An 18,313-nucleotide genomic window follows, 5' to 3' on the forward strand; every position below is an offset into this window, starting at 1 on the left:
TACATTTCGTTACACTGTACTTGTATATGTGTAATGACAATAAAGTTGAATCTAGTCTAATCTTTCTTCTGTGGATCACAAAAGACGATATTTTGAGAAATGTCTCAGTGGTTTTGTTCCATACAATTGAAGTCAAAGGGGGCCAATGTTGTTTGGTTACCAACGTTCTTCAAAATAACTTCTTTTGTGTTCTGCAGAAGAAAGTAAGTCATACAGGTTTGAAATGTCATGGGGGTGAATAAATGCTGAAAGACTTGTGGGTGAATTTTCCCTTTAAGGGAGTAGTTCTATTACTGCATTTATTGATTTGTGAGACATCCCCAATACAACTTCATCAGCTCTGTTGAGTAGGCGGTGCACGTGTGAATCGTGAGCCCAACATGTTTGTGCGAGAATATGCTAAGGCTAAGTGTGTCTGTTTGCGGGTGCAATAGCACTGTACAGAAGGTGTGATTGTTTATTTGCTGCGGTCTCAAAAAACCGTGCTCCAAAATGTCAGGCTTATTTGGACGCACCCTTGATCTCCATTTCCTTCAGCACCTTATGCAGCCGTTTGTTGAGAAAGTTCACTTCACTACAGAGGGAAAACGAGATTATAGCCTGGATAAGTAAAAAGTAAATGTCTTCTATCTGTGCAAAATCTGTCACCAGTTAGTGCTTACTTTTTAATATCATTCAGAGAGAGCAAGACGCTGAATAAAAACAAGTTAAAATCTTGAAGTCTACCCAAGTCATCGGTTTTGTGGCCGTGCCAGTGCACTGGATCATGGACGAAGGTCTGGTAGGGGATGATGGACATACGCCTCCTTAATCAAAGAGGACCACGCCACTGGAGAACCTGTGAAAGTGGACACAGAATGTTAAAAGTGAAATGGGTGTGAAATACATTGCATGTGTTTGTGTGTGCGTGACAAACCAGGAAAGATATTTGAAGGGTGATATTGGCTGATCATATGATAGGATGCGTGTTCATCTGTGTGGCTTGAGCGTGTTTGAGAGTATGTGGTGCACATAGTGGAGGAACCTGTGGGCAAGACAATCTGCACACTTAACATACACACAAATGCACAAATACACAAACACATCAGTATGCGTACGCACAGATTTTATCATACAATGCAATGTTTTGAATGCTGAATTACGAACCAGTTTGAACTTACCTGATTTCTCTGGTCGTCTTCTCTGACTGACTGATGGAAATCGTCCTGGAAATGTTCCTATGCCTGTTACAGGAAGTATAAATAACTTGCCAGCCTGTTGACCAATGAAAGTACACTTTGAAAGCTGTATGCGTACTTTATTAAGTAGAAAACGCAGAACATTTTAGCGAACTCAAATATTTATAATTACATATTTAAAGAAAAGTAACATGACACATCAAAACTTGGAATTTTTGATGTCCAAATTGACAGAGTGGATTTTGCAGTTTGCGTGGACGTTCTAACATCCTGAAAACTAACTCACTCCTACGACAATTACAGAAGCAACAAATGTAACTTCGCCTCACTGTAGAAACCATGGCTAAGCTTTGATATTTGTAGTAAAACTACAGTGGTTAAATGATCAGACCTGTTAAGTTTAAGAGGAGGTGTCCGCACCTTCCGCCCAGCGCATTGTGCTTGGTGTGGTTGACATGGGTCAAACTCTACATGCATACGGCATCAATATAAATAATTCATTCACTTCTCCTGAAACCCACGCGACTGTGACTACACAAAACTGTGACTCATCTTACACACGATTCATAACACAACATAACAAACATCTACGAAGTCAAAAAAATTACAGCAATAAAAAATCAATACATTTGGGGTGGAGGCATCCTAAACTGAAGCTGCGCTGTGAACGAAGACTGTACTATACTATACTATAATAAACTGTAGTAAAAGTCATAAATACTATATTAATTTTGAACCTACTATAGTAGTATAACAATTCACAAGTTAATGAAGTAATATATTACAACAGAATACTAAAGTATACATACACATTATAAGTTTACCATAGTAAATGCTGCAGTAAAACCATAGCAACCACAAATTTACAATGGTCTCACCACAATTACAATAATAGTTTAGACATGGTTTTGACGTAGAACTACGGTTATATCAATTTTAATCGATCCATCAAAAACATTATTACCACATTTTTATTGTAATAAAACCATGGCTAATTTTCCTAGGGGCATCTTGGCCAGAATGTCATATTGAATGAAAAGGCTTAAATAAACAAACAACAATGTAACCTAATAACCAATTTTTCATTTTAATCAAACTAATTCATGCACTTACATTGTCAATTATATGAAACTTCCAGTTGTTTACAGTCATAAATCCTATGATATCTTTGCTTAGGTTGAAGGTTGTTCTACATCAACTTCAACCGGTTCACCATTAAAACACAATCACCAACAATATAGTTACAGAACAGGCAACATCAACTCTCTTGGTTCTTTTCATCTTTATACTGGTCTGTACTGGATTCTTGGCTCAGTTCTCTGCAGAAGCAGGACTGAGCAAATCTTTAGCCACAGTTCTACTCAGCTGCAGTTGTAGGACTTTCATTGAGGGATGAACTGTCCTGGAACGGAAACTATGCAAAAACGTGACATGTTCAGCACAGGTTGCCAGTTCATGCACCTTCCGTTCTATGTTGGAGAAAATCTCTTAGCTTGAGTCCTCACACGCTTTTCATAGTCCATCCTGTTTTGACTGTAGAAAAACGAAAGAGAGATAAGTGCGGTTCAAGATGCTATGACACCATTATCAGAATGTGGGTTATGGTATATCTCTGAATCTATGTGGTTCGATCTTAAATCCAAGCAATCATTGCATTTTTAGATTAAGCCTCTTTGCTTACCAGTATATCGTGTAGGCCTCGGCTTGTGCTGGGTCCTGAATGTTGGGCTCGTTCAGGAGTTCCTGGATGCCCAGCAAAATCTACAATCACAGGAAACATCACAACTTAATTTACATTTAAACAAGTACATGTCTTTCTGTGAGTTATTAATAGGAAATGTGTCTGAAATGTGTGTGTGTGTTTGTTTGGTTAATACTGGATGTTTACTTGTTTAATGGTGATGGCTGGCCTCCAGTCCTTCTCTTCCTCCAGTATGGACAGACACACTGTCCCAGAAGGATAAACGTTTGGATGAAAGATTGGAGGCTCAAATTTACCTGAAGGACAAAGAGGGGGAATATAATCAGTATACACTTATCAATATATTATGTATCATATAAATGTATTATTTGTGCAGTAACAATACTGAACAGCTATTCTCTCAGATAAAATATGAAATACTCACATTTTGGTGGGGAAGATGGGTAATCGTCTTTAAATAGCACTGTCAGTTTGTACAAGCCACCCTCCCAAAGAGTCTACATAATACAGACAAATAATACACACAAATATGACAGTAAAAACGTAATTTTATGCAGCATGTTAGATGGGTAACACGTATGTCGGTGGTCTTCAACTACTTTTCTTTAAGGGCCAGATTCCAAAAGAATAAATAAGATGCGTGCCTGTTTTTTATCATATCCTCATTTGGGACAAAACAGGTCTAGCAATTATAACTGCTATTATAACATGGCTCGTTGGAATGTTCGATACAGGTTGGCCAGTCGCGACATTTGCAGGTTTGTTATTCCCAGATGCAGCAAGTGGCATGTGGCAAATAAAATAGTGGATAAAATTATATCCACTCCGCGTTTCACGAGGCTTGAAAAGTTAACTCTGCCTTGCTTTATTATATCTCCTAGAGGTAGCATGTATTATGCGAAGAGCATAGGCCCTAAGACTGAGGCATGTGGTACACCCTACTTCACTTGCGATTTGCGTGACACCTCATTGTTTATTGCTACATATTAAAAATGGACAGATAAATAAGATCTAAAACATTTCAAAGCTATTTCCTTAAAGTCGACATAATTTTCGAGTCTATGTAGGAGCGTGCTCTGGTCAATGGTGTCGAATGCAGCACTAAGGTATAGCAGCACCAATAAGGAGATACAGCCTCTGTCAGACGCCAAAAGCAAAGCAGTCTCTGTACTGTGATGTGCTCTATAGACTGTCTAAATCCAGACTGTCAGGGCTTATTTCTGCAATAACAACCGGCTGCCTTTACGCTATCCCTTACTTAGGTTAAAAAATAAAAATATTTTCAATTGTAAATGTTATGAGGTATTGATATTAGAATGAATTTAACACAATTATCCCCTTCAATTTAATTGCATTATAATTATAGAAAATCTATGACACTGATAGTCTTCTCACTACATCTAAAACAGTGCGTCTCAGGGAAGGGTTCAATCACTCACGTAAAAACATTTATACAAATGTTTTTTAATGATGAAACATAGCTTGTTTTTTCAAAAGCTACACAAATATCTCGTATCAAATATCTCGTGTGTCCACACTTTCCGTCAACACTGTCAGACATTTAATAAAGTTTTATAAAATCAGTGAATATCAGGGGCAGGTATCACTCTTAAGGACCCCTCAGTACATTCCACCTCTGCAAAGGACATCAGTGTCAACACCATCTTCCAATTTCTGAGAAATGTATTTTAAATATTTAGATCACTTTATGAAAAATGTGACTGGCAGCATAGATTGTTTTTGTGGATTTCTTGTCCTCATTTCTAGCAGAGCTAGGGTTGAGGAAACATAAGATTCAGGGAACATAAGGCTGAGGGAACACAGGGCTTTTTGTGTATTTAATTCCAGGATGGCTAGACAACATCTTTCATTGGAGGAGCGCAGTAGGAGGAACAGAGAATATCAGAAAAGGTGAAGAGAGAAAATGAGTACACAGCCAGAATTAAAAGATACATTTCTTAAATAAAGCAAATCAAGGATTTGAGTAAAAGAGAAATAAATGGAAGCATAGGCAGAGAAAATCAAGAGAGCAAAGTAAGTGGAAACACCATCAAATTACTGAGACACCACAGAAAATGTAATATTAATTTGTTAGGGTAGCAGACACACTGTTCTGAAACTTTATACTTTATTTACTATACTTCTATTAGGTCTTGCATAATGCGAGTGAAAATTAATTTGTGTTTTTGGTATCTGATTGTGTTGACACAAAACAAGTGATGGCAAGGAAAAAGGCACATTTTGATAAAAAAGAGAAAAGTTGGGAGGTTGTATCAAAACAAAGCTCAGTATTTAAGCACACGTATTTAAGATCCATAAATGTATTTTAATTTGTCTGAGCAACAGGTTTTATTTTATCAATACTAAAGCCCTGTTTTGTCCCACTTCTCAAGAATCAGTGACAGCTCAAATTTGGACAACAAACTAGTCTGGCGAGATGGATGCATTGCATACCCCCTTTTTTCCTGGTATTGCACATTCCCAATTCATGAGATTCATGGTACCATCTGGGTTCTTGGTCGGTACTGCCACAAAACCCTTCAAAACAACAAACACCAGTTAAAGTGCGCTACACTTACACAGAGTAACCAAAAGCACTTGAAAAGGCATAATGATATTATAAGTCAGTTTAACATTAGATGATGTGTTCCTTACAAAGGGATGATCCTTCCTCCATGCTTTGCGCTCCTGTGACAGTCTACTCAAAGCGATTCCAGACATGGCTTAACAGCGCCGCCCTGCGGACAGATAAAGACAACAAACAAACATTGTGAATACATCCTAGAAGGCAAAAAACAAACATCAAACACCTATTCTGCTTTGCTCGATCGAAGAACATCACATTAATAGTTATATACGGTTCAATTAATCTATTTTAAACAATTTCGTTTGTTGATGTGGAGAAAGAAACTGGCGTTCATCTTGCCACGATTCGTATTAATTCGCAAGCCTGTCTCGGACATACCTTAAAATCCGAAATGTTTTCCAGTCAGTACAAATTCGGATCAATTGGAGAAACGCAAAACCTTACAAAGATCCAAAAGTGCCTCAAAAGAAATTCACCATCCGATCGGTTATGACCAGCGACGTTTGGTAATAATCCTACGTTTGCTTATGAAATCAATATGTGGAAAGTCCGTAAATATGCCAAAGCAGAAAGATTTAAAGTGATGACAGATTCTCGCCTAAAAGTATTTGACCAAATGTCTTATTTTGAAAAGCATGCGACGCTCGAGTCGTGAAGGCAGTGGAACTAGGCCCGCGTTTGTTATTATTCGCAGGACCCTCAGGCAAAATCAGGGGCAGCTATCAGCCCCTATTCGAAATGTGTGGCATAGTTTGTACGTTTACATTCGTTATCAGTGATGGCAATATGACAAAGTGTTCCTTCAGTAAACAAATACGGTAGAACTGTTTGTTTTTATAGAATTTATTAGACTCCGGTATATAAAGAACAAAATAACTTTTAAAAGTGAGTTAACTAAATTGTCCCTTATTTCTCTGGGTGTGCACTATTAAGTTTGAATGCATTGTAATTCAGTCATATAATATGATTTAATAGCATGTGAATTCAGTAATTAATACTTAATACATGTTATTTCATTCAATGAATATTCAACATTAATAGAGCAGTTGACAATGTAGTGCAACCTAAAGACCTTTTATCATTATGCAAAATGAAGCCTTCAACGAAAAGGTTATGGTTCTATTAGAAATCACTATAGGAACTAGTTATTTTCCTTTTCCCTCGGAGATCACATGTTCAGGAGCAGCCTTGATGAACCACTCAGCCCATGCTCCGTCGTACAGGCACACTCCCGGATGGCCGCACAGATGAGCGGCGAGGGCGATGTGACAGGCAGTCACGCCCGAGCCACAGGTGACCCAGAAGGGCTTCTGCATGTCAACTCCGGCCTGCAGGAAAAGCTTGGAGAGTTCCTCCACAGGAAGTTCCAAACCCGTTGTCTTGTCCATGAAGCCGGCAAAAGGCATGTTGATAGTGCCGGGGATATGCCCAGGTTCAGTGTCTGAGATACAAGGAGAGATCAAGATAATGCACCTCCAAAACGTTGGACGTTATACACAATGTGGCGTTGAGGTAGTTGACACATAATTTGAATATTAATTTTAACAACAAGATCGGTTTGGTTAACCTTTTAGCTTTTTGCAGTTTACTATAGTAAAATAGCAACAACAGATGAAAAGGGACACGCAAACACTTGTGACGTCACGAGCATACTGAGAATACGAGCTCCAAAAATATTTTTTGAAGTTGCTTGTTTTATAATCAACCCTAATTCTTTCTCTATGTAAATTTTATATACATATATGTAAATGTTCTAATAACAAACCTATTTTAATAGTATTTCTACAAGAGATAAAATTGTATTTAAAAACAATTATGTTTTCTTCCAATATGAAAGCACAAAGGTCTTGTAAAATTTGCTCTGGTTATAAGCTTTTCAACCTATTTAATGTACATATTTTTTATTATGTGTGTAACTCCCTCTCCCTCTCCTGGTTTTTGTTTTATTATTATTCTTTATTTTTTAAATTTTAAAGTTTTTGTCTTGTCTTGTCTGTTTCGAGCCATGGTAATGTTTTATTTTCTCTCTTTTTATTCATCTAAGTGTTTTTTATGTTAAGTTTCTGTTGTAACATTGTTTTGTTATAACAAAATGTGCAATAAAGCATTAAAAAAATGCTTGTCCACAGTCTAAAGTCCTTGCAAAAAGTGAAAGGGGTAAAGTGCATTGCCTCACAAAGTAAATAATAACAAAATAGAGCGGACAATGTAATGATAAGTAAATATCCCACACCACCATACGTTTTCCCAAGCATGACAACTTCCAGTATCCAAAATCCATAACCTTACTTACTTGCCCTTGGCTCTGGTTCAACCCCACGAAACCTTCCGTTGGCTCTAGCGTCGACCACTTGAACCTTCTTGGTTTTTATGTTGTCCAGAACGTCTTCGTAAGTTTTCACCCAGGACCCGTCAAAGGTCGCTTTAAACTCGGTGCGCTGTGGTTTCGCGTACTGCTCGGTAACGGGATGACCCTCTCGTAGCCAGCTCTTGAACCCACCGTCCAGAACCGAAACCGAATTGTGACCAAACACCCTAAACATCCACCATACCCGTGGCGCAGAGAACGAGCCGAAGTCGCTGGCATCGTAAACGACGACATGAGTGTTGTTACCTATTCCCAAATTACCCACGTAGTCTGCAAACTCGTTCTTGCTGGGCAGCATGTGATCAAACTCCGAGCTTTTGTCGCAGCACTCGTCGATGTCGAAAAACGAGGCTCCGGGAATGTGAGTTTGTTTAAATTCGTCCTTGGCATTGCGATTCGTTTTAGGTAGATACCACGACGCGTCTAATATTCGCAAGTTTGGGCCCACTCGGTTGCTTTTGACAGCATCCGCGAGCCATCGCGCCGCCACGAGAGCTCTAGTCTGAGCAGCAGCCATGGTGGCACTCAGGCGCTCCCCTCCGGTGCAACTGGTTAAGGGCAGCCTGTGCTGTGTGTATGAGCCAGCATTGCTCAAATATTTATCCGGTGTGTTGTTTGTTTAATAAAAGAAGGTATCCTTTAATTCACGGCCATTTGAAGTCCTAATTTTGACACAATTTAACTTTATAGCTGGCCGCTTATGTTGTGTTGCTAATAACCTACCTGTAAACTAGCAGAAAACCGCGAGGGGGTATAGCTCAGTGGTAGAGCATTTGACTGCAGATCAAGAGGTCCCCGGTTCAAATCCGGGTGCCCCCTGATTTTGTGTTTCGTTTTAAGAGCAGTGGATGTGCCAGTTCTTAACGACTATTAATGGAAACAGAGAGATACTTGAATTCTAATGAATGTATAAAATACAAGAGCTTGGATCTTTATAGAAGAGGCATTGCAATTACATTTTTGTAATTCAGTTATTTATGAAACAATGCTTTGTTCAGTTGTTCAATTCTTTGGCAATATTGTAAGATCACGCAATCATGCTTTATTTTTGTTGAAGATTTGTATCATGTTATTAGTTACATTATGTTATTTATGTCTCAAAGTATGATGCTCATGTAGCCTAATGAGAATTATGTATCACTAAAGGTTTTAATCGAAGGTATTTTTACCTAAGTCCACAAACTGGGGGGGGGGGATTTGATCTCCATCTTTCAGATGTTGATCAGTGTTAGCTGTTTATTGGTTGGATTGTCATAATGTTACAATGGAGTCCACAGAATAAGGCCGCTAGAAAAGTTTTGGGAAATATCCACCAGCTGCAAGAAGAACTGCATATTTTTTACCCTCGAAAGCTTCTTATTTTTGCTTTCGCAAGTTACTTATATTATGTTTATAGTAAGACAAGTAAAATTCTTTCAAGGTGAATTTCTCAGCATTTATTTATATTTTTTGGAAATGCTTTACGAGACATTCTTTATTAAATGCATGCTGGCTTACAGTATACGTTTTAGAAGAGAAAATTATGTGTAATGTAAAATAACATAAGACAGTTAAGTGTTTTGATGCACATAGTTAACATAGAAAACTTATTTTTTCAAAATGTTGTCTCTAAACCAAGAACGAACAAAGCCTTTAAATACAGAACCATAGAAGAAACTGGTTTACTCAAAATAGCGTATCAATACTGTATATTAAGGACAGCCCAACATATAATAAAAATAACTTCTGTTGTTAACCTATCATAAAAATCATGTCATTGCAATAATTTTATTTTAGTTATGTCAAGTAATTTTAACAATATAACATTTTGTGTTGTTGTATTAGCCACGGGAATCTCGGGAATATCAATGCAGAAAATTACTGTTGCGTGCTGAGAATAAAAAGCATGTTTGTCATTATTTCAATATAGGTCAAGCTATTACTCCTTTAGCTTTCCAAAAACAAGTGTCTTGTTCTAAGTTTGTCAAAGTCCTTTTAAGGCATGAACTTTTTGGCCTTTAGTCTGGGTATAATTTGCATGTCTCTGACATCATTGTGCTGGAGAAGCCAGCAAAGGTATCTCTCTGTGCCCATACCCCATCCACTTGTTGAAAGAGGGATAACTTGACGCATGTTGATGTACCACTTGTATGAATCTTCCGGTACAGCATGATGTTGTAATGCTTCTCTTACAATTTCAGGTGTTGAATGACGTTCCCCAAGCCCCACTGTCTCCCCTAATCCAAAGAGAAGGTCTGCTGCCTTGGCTTTGCTTCGTCCTGAACCTTCAACGTATGCTTGGTAAAAGGGCACACCAAGATGATCCATTTCTGTTAGCCAAACAGCACCTCCATACTTCTCGATTAGAACCTTTTCTCCTTTACGTGTTAGCTTTCTCCCAAAATGGGGTTGTCCTTCTTGAACCCATTCAAGGCAGTCAGATGAAGGCATTAAGTGAATGGCCTGGTCCAAGGTTATTTTTGGAAGAGGTTCTTTTAAACTCTTGAGCAGTTTCTGGACATGAGATAGTGTACCTGCTGCATCAAGTATAATGTTTGAGTGTTCCTTTAGCATTGCTTGAGTCAGATGGGCAACATAGCCTTCAGCTATACTTATTGCGGTATCCATGTCACCAAGTAGCTCACATTCAACATGGTAGAACTGGTTGAGATGTGAAGCATCAGGATCCTCCCCGCGGAAACTGGGGGACACATAGTAAGCCCCAGGCAGACCGTCCTGAAACCTTAAGAAGTACTCTAAAACAAACTGCATAGAATCAGCCAGATATACATCTTGGCCCAGCATGTTGACAAACACGGGCTCCGAATCTGACCCCAGGCCCATTGGAGAGGAAATCGTGTCAGTTGTGATTGGCGTCAATGCATATGAATACTTGCATTTGTTGTTGAAGTACTCTACTGTGCTGTGAAAAAGGGTGTTTTGGATTTGAAACAGATTGCGATACCATTTGCTCCTAATGGCCGATGTTGCATGGGTGTGTGGGTTTTCCCAGGAGTGAGGAGGAGTGCTCTTTCTGATCTTATTGTGGATTTCAGTAAGTTCCTGTATGTTAGCTGGGGGCCCATCTACGGATGTTACATAGCCTGGGTAGGTTGGGCAGAACTGAGGAGCCACACCCTGAGGCGTTAGGCATTTAGGCTGAGAAACTAACGGAATTAGTTTGGCATGAGCATAGTCGATTTCAAATCCTTCAAATATGAGAGCTACCCCACGGGCATTTATTCCTTCTTGCACAAGATGAGAAACCATTCGAATTGCCACAATAAGGGCAGTGTAGTCACCCTCATCCAAACTGAAGATGTCACTAGTCAGTGGTTTTCGTGGTACTAGAACTGTAATGCCTGGTGTGTTTGGAAATGGAGTTAGGAATGCTACATGTTCGTTGTCTTCCCAGACACGCCACTGCTGCTCTTCACCACGTATAATGCGGGGGAATAGGCCCGTATCAGAGGGCTCTCCATGAAAATCAAAGCTAGAAGGTGCATTGGGTGTCGGGAGCCGAGAGCGAATTTTTGCCTGCACTTGGTCAAGATTTGTATCTTCACAGCGTGGACCACTTTTGGAGCTGCAGTAACCAGGGTCATAACAATTGTACTCGGTTTCCTCAGATAAAAGAGGTGTCCAGTTAGTGCCCAGTCCATGGAGAGGTAAAACTTTAATGCAAGCAGGCTTGTCAGGTTCTGGCATGACCACAAGAGCACAACGGTGCACGCCTAGTTTCTCACAAAGAAGATTAGCAACTGTCCGTGCACCCTGCAACATCGATACGTAGTCAGGTTGCGCTAACTGGAAGATGCTACTGGGTCCATTTAGGGTTTTACGAGTGAGAACAGTGGCTCCTGGGGTCCAAGGATTGGACTGCAAGTAAGCTACCAATTCATCAGTTTCCCAAATCACATTCAAAAAGCTCTTCATAGGTTGCAAAACCTCGGTTCGACGAATGCCATTGACCATTGAAGCAACAAACATCACCCCTGCATTGGTTTCAATAACGGCTACACCCTTATGGTCTACAGCAATAATTCCAGCACACTTCTCTTCCAGATCATCATGGATTACTTCCTGACAAGCCCGTCTGAGACTGTAACCCTTGAGGTTGTATAAACTAGCTACTTTTTGAGCAACTGTTTGACGTAAGAAGGCATCACCATCACCTGAGCATGTCACTGCAAGTTTCTCATTAGCATATACCCCTGCTCCGACTATAGCTGTGTCACCAACTCTGCCTTTCCATTTGCCAACTAAACCTCCGGTGGATGTGGCTGCGGCTAACTTGCCCGACTTATCCAATGCAACTGCGCCAACTGTTTGAGGATGGTTATTTTTGCCAGCACCTGACTTAATAATCAGCTCTCTGTATCTTATATCAGTGTCAAAGTAGTCTGGTTTCAATGCGTTATCTTTGTCTCCAAGACTGTCTAAAAACTCTTCAGCACCTTGTCCAGTCAATAGGGAGTGCATGCTTTTTTCCATGATGCAGCGGGCAGCTTTTATTGGGTTTTTCACTTGGCGCAGACAAGCCACTGATCCAGAGTTCTTCCCATATCCGTCAACAATAGTGGCTTCCATTTCATGCTCTCCGTCCCTGTTATATACTGACCCCTTTCCAGCATTGAACAAGAAACAGTCCTCCAGTGCAGCCACACTTCTTTGGACTGCATCCAGACTGCTACCTCCTGAAATAAGTACCTGTGTTCCAAGAGTTAGAGCGGTTTGAAGGGCAAATTCGATGACCTCAGTTACCTTCTGATTCAGCATAATTTCCTCCCCTGCCCCCCCATGGATCACCAAGGTAAAATCTTGTTTGATTTTATGGGTGGAGTCTGCTAGTCTTTCTTCACTGTCTTGCAGGAGGCACTCAATGGCTCCCATCTGCCCAGCAATGGCGTATCTTAACGCCAGGATAATTACTAACTTTAGATTGAACTCAAGTCGTTCTTTGAGATTTCCCAAGACACTGGCAAAAACCCCCTTTCCATTCAACACAAGACGAACCCTGTCCTTCCTGCCAAGGTATGTGACAGCCAGCTGGTCTGTAGCATACACATTGCCAACAGCACATTCAACTCCCTCCATCAGATCCGATCCAGTCAGGTAAATAGATGGACATCCAAATGGATCAAGAAATTTCTTCAGTGCACTCTCTTGAGGAATAAATCTGCGTAGGGCTGCCAGATTAGGCCCTACACCAAGGCCAAGTTTTGTGGCTTTGATGAGGTTTTTGTGCTCAACAAATGCTAGATGAAAGAGTCTGAACAGCTCATTTGTGAACCGGGGATTGTCATCTGGGCCAATGCAGGATGCCAAAGTTGTAACAAGCTGGCGAGATTTCACAGTGGTTGAGTATGTGGGATCGCAGCGGCCATGTTTGAAGTGACGCATGTGAGTGGGTGTGACCATGATAAGGCTAGTTGCAGCCTCCCCAAGTGTTTGCCTCAGGGACAGTTGCAGAGTAAAATTAATCCATGCGTCATATAAACCTCTGTGGCCTCTTATAGTGGTGAACACATCTGGATAAGATTCAATTTCAAAAGTCATGACAGACTGGCTTGACTGTGGAACATTAGATAGAGACTGATTTGGTAAAGTTATGTTTTCAAGTGGGAATTTTAAAGGTGTAGGATGAAGAAAATTGGTATTTGGGAGCGGAGCTGACCCATTGGTCTGGGTGTTTGTTTTTTTGTTTTGGGATTCTGACAGCTGCCACAGACATTCAACTAAAAGTCCAGCTACCATTCCATCCAGGGCAGTATGCTCAAACAGCATGCCCGCTTGGCCATCTTTGAAAACCACCAAGTTCATCACCTGTTGATTAAAAGGTTCACATTTGTCATTCTGTCAAATTTTAACATTACAATCAATTAAATTTGAATAGATAACAATGCAAAACATGTATTTTATTATAACTTCACACATTAGAATGGCAACTCATTAATAACTTAAAAGTATAGTTCACCCAAAAATGAAATTTCTACTATTATTTATTTGCACTTTTGTCATTTCAAACCTGTTTATATTTTGAAAAATGGTGGTAACTGAACAATGGTGGTTCCCATTGACTTGCATGGGATTTGTGTCCATACAATAAAAGAGAATGGGTACCACCATTTTTCAGTTACCAACATTCTTCAAAATATCTTAATGACAGAATTTTCATTTTTGTGTGAACTTATCTTTTTAAACTACATAGTACTAGTGAGTATTAAGGACACACCTTGTCATAGTATCTCAAACATGGTCGATCTTTTTCTCCTAGACGGACAGCATTGAGAATATCTGCAAGGTCAGTTGGTGCCGGGCAGTCCTCTAAGGAAACAGCCAGAAGTGCAGTCTCCATCATTTTAAGTGATTCTGCTGCTTCACCCCCTGCCTTTAAGATGTCCATTCTGACAGCGTGCCAAGCTTGGCGATGGAGAGATGTTAGACAACAGATATTGGACGGGTCATGTTCAGGACCTGATGCTGGTTGACTCATAGCATAGACTAATTGGGTGTAGATATCATCGAGAGCTAAAGATGATAATGGTTCTCCTGGACGTTTTTGGTGTAAAATTTGAATGGGAAATATACCACCTCTACAGATCAGAATGACATGAAGGCTGTCTGTGTATATCTGAAACATTAAGACCAAGTATATCATTAATGTGAGTAAGTCTGTCAACTAAAGATTACTTTATTCCACAGTGACAAAAATATACTCGTAAAAATGAAAATTGTGTTATCATTTATCCACTCTCTTGTCATTTCAAACCTGTGTGATTTTCTTCTGCAGAACACAAAAAAATATATTTCTTAGTAACCTAACAACGGCGGTACCTTCTCACTAATAATTTATAGACACAAAACCAATGCAAGTCAATTGGTACCTCCTATTCTTTTTTTGTGTGTTCTATGAAGAAATAACGTAATACAGGTTTGAAATGACAAAGGTGAGTAAATGATGATAGAATCTTCACTTTTGGGTAAACTATACATTTAACATAAATTGTAGGACCCTGTTGAAATGTCTAGCACACACTACTAAACTATGTGGATGGTTGTCTGTGGATGGTTTCATTGAAATGAGAAAAAACAAGAGCACAGCTTCACCTTTAGCTCATCCTGGTTCTTGCCTGGTAGACGATTAGCTGCAAAAACCTGTGACTGCTGCGTTCTCTCAGTTGGCACATCCCCTTCTACCAGGCAAGGTTCACTGTACAGCTTAGCAACCGCCCACAGTAAAGCTGTAGCCCGCTCTATTTGTGCAGACTCCCCTTTTAGCTTAGAAGAGGGAAGGACAGAAGGAATAGATGTGGAAGTGGGCAGGGGATCATTGCAGGAGAGGAGACGCTTTTTGAATTCCTCCGTCACCCAGTTCTCACGTCCAGAGGCCTGTGCCTTCAGGTGTTCTTGGGCTTCTTGAAGAGTATTGCTCTGTTGTAGGAGGGCATTTTTATAGTGTTGGTACTGCTCTGGATTTAAGGTGAGCTGAAGCACCCGGCTAGCTTCCTGCAGAGTAGCGTCCAGTTCTGGAATGGGATAATCTAGTAGATCCATCTGTTGTATGGTGGAAAGGGCACAAAAACAAAAAAAAGTATGCCAAAAATCACTAGGATATTAAGTTAAGATCATATTCCATGAAGATATTTTGTAAATCCAATTTTTAGAGTGATGCAGCAAAATTGCAAACAAAAATGGCCGGAAACACTCCTACAAACTTAGCTCGATGCTGGTCCTCTCTTTGGGTATTACCCACTTAAGTTTGGTATTTATGTAAAGCTTGGAATTTCAGCTTTCGGGTTTATGTACTCTCCATAACGTAATTTCCCAATGACCAATAAAAACATTAAACTTAGCAAATTACCTGCTGTAAAGGACAACTTTGAAGGTGATTTTCTCAAAATGAAGTTTTTTTTTGCATCCTCAGATTCCAGATTTTCAAATAGTTGTATCTCAAATATTGTCCTTTCCTTACAAACCAAACACCAATGGAAAGCTTATTTATTGAGCTTTCAGATGATGTATAAATCTTAATTTAGAAAATATACTGATGACCGGTTTTGTGGTCCAGGGTCATAATTGGTCCTTCTAGTTGTAGTAGATAATTTATCTGTAAACTAAATGTGTTCTCATCATCTAACTTCCAGAATATTTTACATCAAAATTAGAATGTTTTTTATTAAATCAAGGGAATTTTTTAAGGAATTGCAACACCCCAACAGAAATTCTATATATGAAAAGTTTAGATAAAAAATCTGAAATCATGTTTTTGTATTGTACGTTTAATCCATATCAATCAAACTGCTGTTAAATTGTTTTAATTAAGTAATAATAACTACAAATATACAGCTAACTAACACAATAAAACAATATAAAAACAGGAGAACATAATACAAATATGATGAAATAAACTCTTCAAAACAACAAAAGACTTTACAAAAGAACTTGCATTTGTACTATTTAAATATTCAATACAGATACATTTTGTTGCCGCATCCGAATGCAAAAGCAGTTTACATTTTGGAAACATACAAATTTGTTTTTATTTTGTCTTGTTTTTCGTTCGATTTCGGCAGTATTTGCTATTTTTTTAAATGTCCAGTCCATAACATGTATTTTACAGAAGAGTTTTATGGTTTTTCCATTCCATTTGAGTAGATAAACATTTTCCTATTTTAATTAAACATAAAATGTCCCAGTATGTACACAATTTAAAAAATAATACATCACATAATGTAAATTGGTTACATTAGAATAAGAATATGTGAATAACTCAATTTTTACAAAAATATCAGTTATGACATAATAATTCCCAGGTGACGAGATCCCTATTGCCTACAATACATCAATCCCATATTTAAATATCAGTGACAATATAAAAACTCTGCAATGTTAAACTCACCTCAAGGCAGTAAAGACGTTCAGTATATGAAGACTGGTGAATGTGTTGAGCTCTTGAGTGTAATACGTTTTTGTTGCAGTGAACAAACAAGAAGAGGGCTGTAATCTGAATCTAGTGATTCCAGTTAGGGAATTTAATTTCCATAACAAGCAAACTGTCAAACCTACATTCCATTAGTTTATATGAAAGTTCAAGGCCCATTTCATTTTTTATTCCTTCAAGTATATACAAATTATAATAATTATTTCATTCTGACAGTGTAATATTGCTTAAAGCTAAAAATAACATGGTGGTCAAGCCAACATCATCGATTTGATTCCAAAGGTATCTGTGTACTGATGATAAAGCACAATTGTGAGAACCTTAAGGTGCCATGTAAAGGGCCATGTTTGTACAAAGATTTTGTATAAGTTATGGAATTTGTATTTTATCCTTTGTGCTCTCATTAAAAGGAATGCTACAAAGTGTGTTTAATGATGGTCTGGAATTATTAAGATTAATATGAAAAGACGTCATAGCCTTTATGCATCGATTTGGGTTTTTCTTGAAACTTAACTTGAATTTTTCCAGCTGACTGAGATGAGTTGGTGGGTACGGATGAGGAGTTTCTTAGTAGACATAGGGACTTAAAAATGTCATGTGATGGACTGTGCGTGGATGTCGCTCAGTCTTTCTGCACAAGTAATTGTCTTCAGTGTCTTGCTATCTTAACAAAGAACGTATTGAGTGAGTACATGTCTCACGTGAGCAAGGGCAATTTCTTTGTGTAAAAGTGCTGGTGCTTTTAATTCAGATTATTCGGAATGACTGACTTATGCAGTCTAGCCACGTGTGCTTAGCACACTTAACCTCGCTGAATGATAATATGACATTTGCTTATTCTGTGTAAAATATTATTTATTGTATTTATTCATATTGTTTTATAGACGCATACTTTAGTTTTATCGCCTTTAACCTTAATATTTATTATTCTCGGCTTAGGTAAAGTAAGTCAAGTCCGGCCTAAATGTGAAGTTTTTAAAATACTCACAATTTGGTCGAAAGACTCCTTTGTGGTATCTTCGTGCTCTCAAAGTCTAAAAACACAAAATTAAGACCCAGGTAGGCAGTTTTTGTAATCAATTAAATTTCTTTAAAACAGTCACTTTTTTGTTTTATAACAAACTTTTGAAGACAAGTAATTTTAAACAAATATAATATTAAATACAATAACTAGGGTTTCAAACAAAGGTGTATTCAGCTAGTGGGCTTCTTGTCTTCAGCTGGGCTTCAAGCGTCGGGGTATGCTGATGATCTGCAGTATCCGAGGTGGCTGTCATTTATATCTTGTTGTTAACATAATTTAATATGGGTATGTACTGATGATCATATAAGCATAAGAAACAGGTGAATGCATGAATACTGTTAATTCATTGCACATTATGCACCCTTCCTAGTCAAATTAAACACACACAACTGATTCATACTGTCTCTTTAACAATTATCAGACAAAATGTCATTATAAACTTATCCAACATAGTAATCAGTTCATATATTGTGTTGGTATTTTGTGAAATGTGTTGCAACTACAGCTACTTCCACTATCAAACAGACCGAT

General features: G+C 38.6%; 3 protein-coding genes across 3 annotated transcripts; all 3 read right to left on the reverse strand.

Annotated features, from left to right (window-relative positions):
• Positions 1–1,279: 1,279 nt before the first annotated feature.
• On the reverse strand, positions 1,280–6,214 carry LOC306893986 (SUMO-conjugating enzyme UBC9-B-like). The gene is made up of 7 exons (XM_079456201.1): positions 5,846–6,214; positions 5,536–5,618; positions 5,335–5,418; positions 3,305–3,377; positions 3,067–3,176; positions 2,860–2,939; positions 1,280–2,711 (listed from the first exon to the last, which is right to left on the reverse strand). The coding sequence occupies exons 2-7, from the start codon at positions 5,599–5,601 to the stop codon at positions 2,648–2,650; spliced, it is 477 nt and encodes a 158-aa protein (XP_079312327.1). The 5' UTR covers positions 5,602–5,618; positions 5,846–6,214; the 3' UTR covers positions 1,280–2,647.
• Positions 6,215–6,289: 75 nt separating this feature from the next.
• mpst (mercaptopyruvate sulfurtransferase) lies at positions 6,290–8,570 on the reverse strand. Its single transcript, XM_079456200.1, has 2 exons — positions 7,761–8,570; positions 6,290–6,908 (listed from the first exon to the last, which is right to left on the reverse strand). The coding sequence occupies exons 1-2, from the start codon at positions 8,350–8,352 to the stop codon at positions 6,613–6,615; spliced, it is 888 nt and encodes a 295-aa protein (XP_079312326.1). The 5' UTR covers positions 8,353–8,570; the 3' UTR covers positions 6,290–6,612.
• Positions 8,571–9,257: 687 nt separating this feature from the next.
• Positions 9,258–17,060, reverse strand: LOC306894880 (uncharacterized protein). Its single transcript, XM_079457717.1, has 2 exons — positions 14,904–17,060; positions 9,258–13,670 (listed from the first exon to the last, which is right to left on the reverse strand). The coding sequence occupies exons 1-2, from the start codon at positions 15,369–15,371 to the stop codon at positions 9,810–9,812; spliced, it is 4,329 nt and encodes a 1,442-aa protein (XP_079313843.1). The 5' UTR covers positions 15,372–17,060; the 3' UTR covers positions 9,258–9,809.
• Between the last annotated feature and the right edge of the window lie 1,253 nt (positions 17,061–18,313).

This window comes from Barbatula barbatula (assembly GCF_947034865.1).
Source record: "Barbatula barbatula genome assembly, chromosome: 5".
NCBI lineage: Eukaryota > Metazoa > Chordata > Actinopteri > Cypriniformes > Nemacheilidae > Barbatula > Barbatula barbatula.